This window comes from Cajanus cajan, chromosome 7, assembly GCF_000230855.2.
Source record: "Cajanus cajan strain Asha chromosome 7, NIPB_CcT2T_4, whole genome shotgun sequence".
Classification (NCBI taxonomy): domain Eukaryota; kingdom Viridiplantae; phylum Streptophyta; class Magnoliopsida; order Fabales; family Fabaceae; genus Cajanus; species Cajanus cajan.
In genome coordinates this window covers 5542516-5551985 of record NC_138523.1, presented here as the reverse complement: position 1 = coordinate 5551985, position 9470 = coordinate 5542516, and the positions used below count along the sequence as shown (strand labels likewise).

Sequence of the window (9470 nt, the reverse complement as noted above, 5' to 3'; positions counted from 1 at the left end):
CTAACCTAATCATTACAACTACTAGACTTATGATTACTTTTAACAAGTTTCTTAAAATGTCACTATCAAAGTCATGTGACTTAATTTGTACCTTAGATGACAAGTTTGGCATGGTTTGGACGTTCAAACCACTTGCATATGAGCAAGTGGACGCCCAAACCTATGGGCCATAAAATGATTTGGGTCATCCAAGCCCAAATAAGTCTAACAAAACTTTGCTAGTTATACTTCTCCTAATCTACTAATTACACCCTCAAGTAATACAAGGATAAAATTACCCACACTACTTGATCCAAAATACAAGTCCAAAATATCCTAATACAATCACCACTAAAATGAATTACAAGTAAAAAAATGTATAACAATAATAGGAGTCATTTAAGGTATGATAGGCCTCCAAAGGTAGGATACCTTACAAAATAAGGGTAAGTACCCTACAATTCTTCAAACCAACTTTATTAACATTGACCCTTCTTGGACTTATCTCTTCCAACGAGATTCTTGGGAAGTAGGTTTCCATTAGGCAAAGTATTGCTGCATGAAAAACTTTCCACCATTGTTTGTGCAAATTATTTTGACTTCCGATTCAAATTGTTTTTCAGCTTTTGCAATGAAGTTTTGTAAAATTTGTTGTGTTTCAGATTTGGAAGACATAAGAAAAACCCAATTAAAACATGAATAATCATCAATAATGGTCAAAAAAATATTTTTGACAATGAAAAGAAAGTTTGGCACAAGGCCCCTAAATATCAACATGTAATAAAGCAAGAGAACCTAAAGCATGAGAATCACTATTAAGGAAAAGAAGTTTCTATTGTTTAGAGTAATGACAAGTATTACAAATAAAGGTTTTTGTCACTTAAAAGAGAAAGATAATAGTTTTTAATAAGAAGCATACGATCATGAGAAACATGTCTTAATCGGAAATGCCAAAGATCAATAGGCAAGCAATGGCATGAAGGTTATATAATGTGGGTACTGTCAAAGGTAAGGTTGGCAGTGATAGGAATATTGGGAGGTTGGGGCGAGGCTATATGTTTGTATAGTCCCACAACAACATCAACGATATCAATCATCATCTTGGTGTTCATGTCCTGTATCAAACATTTATTGGAAGAAAAATTTAATATGCAATTTAAAGAAGAGATAAGTTTGGAAATGGAAATAAGATTGAACGTAAAAGATGGTATGTAAAGAACATCAAAAGAAATAATGGTTTAGAAAATTAAACAAGATCTGAGTGTGAAGCTATGACTTTTTGACCATTGGGTAAGCGAAGTATGACTGGTTTAATGGATGAATAGGAAGTTAAGTAAGCTAAAGAAGAGGATACATGGTTTGTAGCACCAGAATCTAATATCCATGGTGCATTGTTTGTTGAGCTAGAGGAATAAAGAAGAGAAAAATGATTACCTATGGTAGAGGAACTATTAGTAGGACTTGAAAAAAAAATACCAATTTGATTGACATGAGAAGTGGATGAAGAAGAGGCTCCATGGCTTGGCTGTTGTATTAAGGCGAGTAAAGATTGATATTGCTGAGGTGAAATGTAGATCATGAGATTCATTTTGTTGTTGATCAGATTGTTCAGTGACATGTGTAATATCTATCACTAAGCTGTTGACATTGGCATTTGTGTTTCTATTATGAAATTTATGGCTAGGAGGAAAACCATGCTTCTTGTAACACACATTTATAGTATGGCCAATTTTTCCATAATGAGTGCAAAATTTTGATACCACGAATATATGTTGTCGAGCCGTTAGCGATCTCGAGCTTGTTAATACGGCCATAGTCGTGTTCCAGGTCCGCATGGATGTCTAGTAGGACAGCACGTGTCGGTCCATGTGACCAATAGGACCCTCTTGGTACACAAGCCCCCCAGCCTTTAGGAGTGAAACGACACAAAGGATAAATGTGATGCGTTAGTTGCGGCGATTGGATCAGAAGGTGAAGAGTTATAGCTGTTGGATTCGCGGCTATTGGATATTAGTTGGGAACGCGAAGGGTTGCAACTGTTGGGTTTGTAATCGTTGGGTATTAATGATGGGAACGTGAAGAGTTGCCTTTCGTGGACCGTTGGATCAAATTGATCCAACGGTGCTCAAGGGAGTGTGTCGTTTGAGATCATCGTGAGGGAGGCCTATAAATAGGCGTGTGGTGGGGACCTAATAGATACATATCTCTTATTTGCTCCGAGCTGAAATCACATTGCAGCTGTGGCGTTCAAGCACTTTCTCCCACTGAGACCGATCAAGTTTCACTTTTAGGTACGTCTTTATGGCAGATATGGATGTTGTTCGAGTCGACGCTTCCGGGGACATAGGTGGTTCTAACGGCACTGGATCTCATGCAGAGTCGGACCGACACAGCGAATCGGCTTCGGCTTCCAATGGGTCGGATGATGTGGAGACTATTTTAGGATTCGAGCGCGTCCAAAGCGGGGATGAGTCTTCGTCTGTAATAATCTCTGATGGCCGTCTCGCGACGCATAAGGTCGGATCAACTTCTCGCCGTAATCCTTCTCTAGAGACCCCGGGCTATTCATGGGTGCATGGGGAGGTCGGTAGTGTGTATTCGCGCTATACTGACAAGAATTCTATAGCGCTGTTCATCTCAGCCGTGAAATTCCTTACCTTTCCGGAAGAAGAGGAGCCCTCCCCTATTTTCTTTCAACCATGTCGAAGCGATGGAGGGCCGAATCCTGACTTCGTCTATTTGGACCAAGGGACTTGTAAATATCAATACTTTTATGTATACGATTACATGTTCCGAGACTTAAAGGTGACGCTTCCGTTTGACGATTATTTTGTCGGTATTTTGCGGCTTCTAAACGTGGCACCTACCCAACTCCACCCGAACTGCTGGGCTACCATGCAAGGGTTCCCACAGCTTTGTTTGGCTCTCGGCATCAAGCCCACGCCTTATCTATTTCTTTACTATTACTCATCTCGGACGACGAGGAAGGCCAAATGGTTGTCGTTGTTCCAGCAAGGGAATTGTTTATTGCAACCCTTTACGACGTCCTACAAGAAGTTTAAAGTAGGATTTATCAAAGTGATGATTCAGTCGAGTACGGGGAATAAGTACTTCTTCGATGCCGAAGGGAAATCGATATTCCCGTTATATTGGACTCGGAAGCCGCGAAAGTATGACACAGTGTTGAAGTCCCGAATGTCCCTGGAGGAGAGATCCAGTTTAAATTTTTTGGAGAAGCTACCACGGCCTTTGCCGTGCCGACCGTTGGCTCGGTTGTTTGAGTCGGCCAACATAGCAGAGGAGTTGATTGGTATAGTAGCTTTCCTACTTATTTGAATTCTTACGTTATCATTAATTTTGACTAATGATGTGCAGGTATCATGGCGAGCTTCGGAAGTGATGATTTGAATATCCGACACTTAATCGAAAGCCGAGTGGCTGCTGCCACGGCGACAAGGGCCCCGACCGAAGGGCGCGTGGGGGGGAATCTAACTTTTGCCCCCCAAGGCGGTGTGGCCGGGCCGACTAGCAAAGTGAGGAAAGGAGGCAAGGGTCCGTCTAGGCCCCAAGCTGAAAAAAGAAGGCCTGAGGATGTCAGGGCCGAGGAGGAGGGCCGATAGGCCAAACAGCAACGGGTGGCGAACCTGGCCGATCCCCAAGGCTTAGTGGGGCCAAGTTTCTTGGCTTCACACGTCAACGCTCAGGATTTTCTGAGCTAAGACCTGACGTCCGAATCCGGTCAAGCGATCCTAGCCGAATGAGCCCTACTCAGAAATGGAAATTCATCTGCGAACTTCAAGTTCGGGCGGTGGCGTTGGCCAAAGTATCGTCATGGAGCTGAATTCGGAGGCCGACGAGTTGCTTCGGCGACTAGCTGACCAAGAGAAGTCCATGCAGGAAACTCTGGCCGCGCTAACCGATGCACAAACGGCTAGTTCCAAATTCCAGGCCGAAGACCTAACTTTGAAAGTCCAACGCCTTGAGAACTCTTTGAAGGCCAAGACTGAGAAGGGGGTTATCCTGAGTAAGGAGCTAGAGGCCGAGAAGGTTGCTTTTGTGGCCTATAGAGAAAAGGCCCGTAATAAGGTTCTTTCTCAGCATCAGGCCGGCTTCGCGCAGGCGGCTCAGCAGGCCAGCTACTTCGGAAGTTTCCCCCACGACTTCCATCTCAACATGACAAAGGACTTCTTCCGGGGGGAGCTTGTGGACTTGGCGGCGATCCCCCATAATGAACAAGCCGACTCCGAAGCACCGGTTCGTCAGGTAGGACCGATTGAAGAGGAGACGACCTATGAGCAAGAAGCGACCGAGGATGGTCAAATCCATGGGGAGCCCGAGGTGGGGTCTTAAGCTATTTATTGTTTTTTGCTTTGAAATTGGGGGCCAATAAAGCCTCTTTGGTGTACCTTTGGGCCGATAGAGCCCCTTTAATGAAATTTCATGTTTTTGCTTTCCAATATTGGTTGTATTGTGATGTACTCGAATAAGTGTAAATTGATGTAATAAAAGAATTAAGCTGCATTCTTGACCGACAGACATCTCGGGATGGAAGACTTGTAAATAATTGAATACTTAAGCCGCATCCTTAGCTGAGAGACATCTCGGGAGGGAAGACTTGTAAAAGTATCGTAAGTCACATCCTTGGCTGAGAGACATCTTGGGAGGGAAGACTTGTAAAAATATCGTAAGTCGCATCCTTGGGCGAGAGACATCTCGGGAGGGAAGACTTGTAAAAATATCGTAAGTCACATCCTTGGCCGAGAGACATCTCAGGAGGGAAGACTTGTAAAAATATCGTAAGTCGCATCCTTGGCCGAGAGACATCTCGAGAGGGAAGACTTGTAAAAATATCGTAAGTCACATCCTTGACCGAGAGACATCTCGGGAGGAAAGACTTGTAAAAATCGTAAGTCACATCCTTGGCCGAGAGAAATCTCGAGAGGGAAGACTTGAGGGTTAAAAATTTAAGAATTTAGACAATTGTAGATACTGGAATGTGTATTTATTGATGAATTGATGCCTCATTAAAAACCTTGCCGACCAAAAACCCCTTTTCACAATTTTATAAGGAGAAAAAAGATCGGTCAAGGAAAATAGTGCACCATATTACATAGACTTGACATGTAAATACAACATGAATTCACTAACTGTAATACATCTTCAGATGGGTCGAATTCCCTGTTCTCAGAAGAACCTTGCCAGACAGTTCCTCTAGCTTGTATGCTCCATTGTTAAGAGTATGCTGTACTTGGAAAGGGCCTTCCCAGTTTGCCGATAACTTTCCCTCAAAGGGATTACGTCTTGCTGACCCAGTCGCTCTCCAGACTAGGTCACCTTCATGGAAGCTTCTCGGCTTCAAATTGGACCTGAAGCGCCGACTCATTCGTTGCTTGCATGCCTCGGCAACGATCTGTACCTTTTCTCGTGTTTCGACCAAGACATCCAGCTCAGCTCGGAGTGAGTTGTCATTGGACTCCTCGTTAAAGTTCTGCCGTCGGAATGATGGCTCGCCAACCTCAACCGGAATCATAGCATTCGCGCCGTATGCTAGGCGAAAGGGTGTTTCCTTGGTGGTTGATTGGGGTGTACATCGGTATGCCCAAAGGACTTCTGGTAATTCTTTGGCCCATGCTCCCTTTGCTGAGCCTAGCCACTTCTTCAACTCTGTCAAGATTACCTTGTTGGCCGCCTCAGCTTGTCTGTTTGATTGAGGATGTTCAACCGACGTGAAACGATGCCGGATGCTGAGGTTTTCAAGAAAAGAATTGAACTTCTAATCGGTGAATTGAAGCCCGTTATCGAAAATGACAGCATAGGGAATGCCGAAGCGAGTGACTATATTCTTCCACACAAATTTTTGGACGTTAGTGGCCGAGATACAAGCAAGCGGTTCGGCCTCTATCCATTTGGTGAAGTAGTCCACAGCCACTAAGAGGAACTTGACTTGTCCCTTTACTACAAGAAAGGGGTCGAGTATGTCAATCCCCGATAAGGCGAACGACCAAGGGGAGTTGATGCTATGCAATTCGGCAGCCGAGGCGTGGATGAGGTTCCCATGCTTTTGACATTGTACACACTTTTTCACATAATCGGCAGAGTCAGACTTTAGGGTCGGCCAATAATAACCGGCTCTCAATACCTTTGCTCCTAGCGTTCGCCCTCCTAAATGGGATCCGCAAATGCCTTCGTGGATTTCCCGTAGGACGTAGTCGGCTTGTTGTTGGTCGAGGCACTTTAATAAAGGGGTGGAGAATCCCCTTCTGTATAGTTCTCCCGACACGATCGAGTATCGTGCAGCCTGTGTTATCAACTTCTTCAACTCGCTCGGATCGGCTGGTTCCCTGTTATGCACAATGAAGTTTAGTATGTAGGACATCCATGATTTTGGTGGTTCCTCAACCGGCATGCATTCTTGTGTTACACTTGGAGAAGGCAGTTCAAGGTGGATGGTGCTACGCAATTGTCCCGGTTTTCGGTTGCTGGCGAGTCGTGCCAATTGGTCGGCTCATTCGTTGTTATTGTGAAGAGTGTGACGTACTTGTATTTCATTGAAACTATCACGGAGTCCTTGGAACAAGTGGTAATATCGCAACAAGTTTGAGTCTTTGACCTGGAAGTTATTATTAACCTGTTCGGCCACGACCTTTGAGTCGGTCCAACATATCATTTTCTTGACTCCCATTTCATTCGCCAATCTCATTCCAGCAAGTAGGGCTTCGTACTCTACTTGGTTGTTGGATGCCCGGAAACCGAAACGCAAGGATTGTTTGACTGTGATACCTGCGGGGCTTTCCAAGATCACCCTGGCCCCACTTCCCTGGGCATTAGAGGACCCGTCGACGTGCATGGTCCACGACTCGCCTTCAAAGCATCCTGGTGGGGTTAATTCGTTCACGAAGTCGGCCAGGTGTTGGGACTTGATAGGACCTCTTGGCTCAAAAGACACATCGAACTCCAAAAGTTCAACTGACCATGCCATCATTCGGCCAACAATCTCGGGTTTTCGGAGTACCTTAGCCATCGGGCAATCGGTTCGGACAATAACTTTGTGGCTTTGGAAGTATTGTCTCAGTCGTTGCACAGTGTAGATGAGCCCTAATGCCATTTTTTCTAACAGTTGGTAGCATCGTTCGACTTCCTGCAACGTCTGACTGACAAATTATATAGGCTGCTGGTTGTTCTGGTTTTCCTGGATCATGACGGCACTCACAGAGTTGCCTGATACTGCCAAGTAGATGACCATATCTAGGTTGCCGACCGGTTTTGATAATATTGGGGGTGTGCTTAGGCGTTCCTTGAACTGCCGGAAAGATTCCTCACACTCCTCAGTCCAGCAAAACCGCTCTGTCTTCTTAAGTAGGGCGAGAATAGGCTTGGCTATCTCGGCCAAGCAGGGAAGGAATCGGGACAGTGAGGTGAGCCGACCCAATAACCTCTGAACCTCTTTTAAGTTGTTGGGGCTTTTCATATCCAGGATGGCTTAGTATTTGTCCGGGTTTGCCTCGATCCCTCGGCTAGACAGCATGAACCCCAAAAATTTTCCGCCCGAGACTCCAAACACACATTTCTCGGGGTTAAGTCGCATTTGATGTCGGCGGAGTCCCTAGAACACATCGGCTAGGTCGCCAACGTGCGTGGAAACGTCACTTGACTTCACCACCATATCGTCGACATAGACTTCCATACTTAGACCGATTTATTTGATAAAGATTTTATTCATCAGCAGTTGATAGGTAGCGCCGACATTCTTTAACCCGAACGACATTACCCGGTAGCAGTAGTTGGTTGTTTCTGTGATGAACGCAGTCTTGTCCTCATCTTGAGGATGCATGCAGATTTGGTTGTATCCAAAGTATGCATCGAGGAATGACATGAATATGTGACCGGATGCCCCATCAACAAGTCGGTCAATGTTCGGCAATGGGTAGGCGTCTTTCGAGCAAGCCTTGTTTAAGCTGGTGTAGTCGGTGCACTTGCGCCACTTCCCATTCGGTTTTTTGACCATGACTACGTTGGCCAACCAGGTGGTATAGTGCACCTCTCGGATGAATCGTGCGTCCAACAGCTAGCCCACCTCAGCTTCGATCGCGACCTTCCTTTCGTCGCCGTTGGGCAATCGGCTTAGCCTCCTTGCTAATTAAAAGCCTGTGGCAGAGGAAATTTGGGTCGATGTCGGGCATATCTGACGGATGCCATGCAAATAGATGTCTGTTATCCACGATCACTTGTTCGTTCGACAGCCTTTCTTGTTCGGACAAACTGGATCCCAGGTAAGTAACTTGTGACTCAATTGCTCCTATCTGAAGCGACTGCTTGTCTTTAATGGGCTCTACCCGTTCGTCCTGGTCTACCCGGGGGTCGAGGTCTATCGGGGATTGTTGCACTACCGAGTGAATGCGTCTCGACGTGGCCGAGGCATCCGGGACTTCATCCTTCAGGCATGGTAATCGCAAACTGGCGAAGTAGCACTCTCTAGCAATTTTTTGGTTGGCATGGATAGTGATTATCCGGCCCAATTCTACAGGGAATTTCATCACCAAGTGCGGCGTGGAGACAACCGCGCCGAGACGATTCAGAGACGGCCTCCCAAGTAGGATATTGTAGGATGTACTGGCGTGAACCACCACGTATTTTACCAAGATATCTCGGTACTCTGCCCCGTCAAAACAAAACCTGGTTGACAACCTTATATACCCCTTCGTCTTCACCCGCTCGCTTGAAAATCCAACCAAAGGTTCATCATATGGAATCAGCTCAGCTTCTGGAATGCCAGTTGTTTGAACGTATTCCAATAAAGGATGTCGGCCGAGCTGCCTTGGTCGACCAAGGTTTTTCACACAATACAATTGTGGATTTCAACGTTAATGACCATCGGGTCGTCTTGTTCTGGGTCGATGCCCTTGAAGTCTGCTTTGGTGAAGGTTATACTCGGCATTCGACGATGGTGCATTCTTTCTACTATATGTACGGAGCAGACCGCCCTCAAATGTCTTTGTTGTGCAGATGTGGTCGACCCACCTCCTGCGAATCCGCCCGCGATGGTGTTAATGACCCGCCAGGGCTGAGTTGAAGGTTCCTCCTCTTTTCGGCCCCTGGATCTACTGCGCTCCCTGTATGGGCGCCTTTCGGCTCTTTCCCGCTCAAGCTGATCATGTCGGCGGGAGTGATCGGTGTACCTGGACGAAGCGGGACGGTCGACAAAACCTTGAAGCTGCCCTTGCTTGATTAAGTCCTTAATTTTGTCCTTTAGAGCCGAGCATTCCTCCGTTGAGTGCCCACGATTGCGGTGGTACTTGCACGACTTGGTGGTATCGGCCCGAGGTGGGGTCGAAGCCCTTTTTGGGACCGCCAAGACTTCAGAGGCCAGAGCTTGATCCAATATGGCCGAATGACTAGTGTTTAACGGCGTATAATGTGAGTATCTTGGCCCATGGGGAGGTTTCTCACGGGGGACGAGCTCTTTCGGTCGGTTTCGATAATTTTTCTCGGCC

At 46.0% G+C, this 9470-nt stretch overlaps 1 protein-coding gene across 1 annotated transcript; it reads right to left on the bottom strand.

Annotated features, from left to right (window-relative positions):
* Positions 1–6484: 6484 nt before the first annotated feature.
* Positions 6485–7084, bottom strand: LOC145949777 (uncharacterized). Its single transcript, XM_083060653.1, has one exon. It carries the CDS (start codon positions 7082–7084, stop codon positions 6485–6487), a length of 600 nt encoding a protein of 199 aa, XP_082916779.1.
* Positions 7085–9470: the final 2386 nt, after the last annotated feature.

Bases quoted from the DNA above. Each gene is read 5' to 3' on its own strand.
- LOC145949777 (XM_083060653.1), bottom strand. From the start codon at position 7,084: ATGGCATTAGGGCTCATCTACACTGTGCAACGACTGAGACAATACTTC.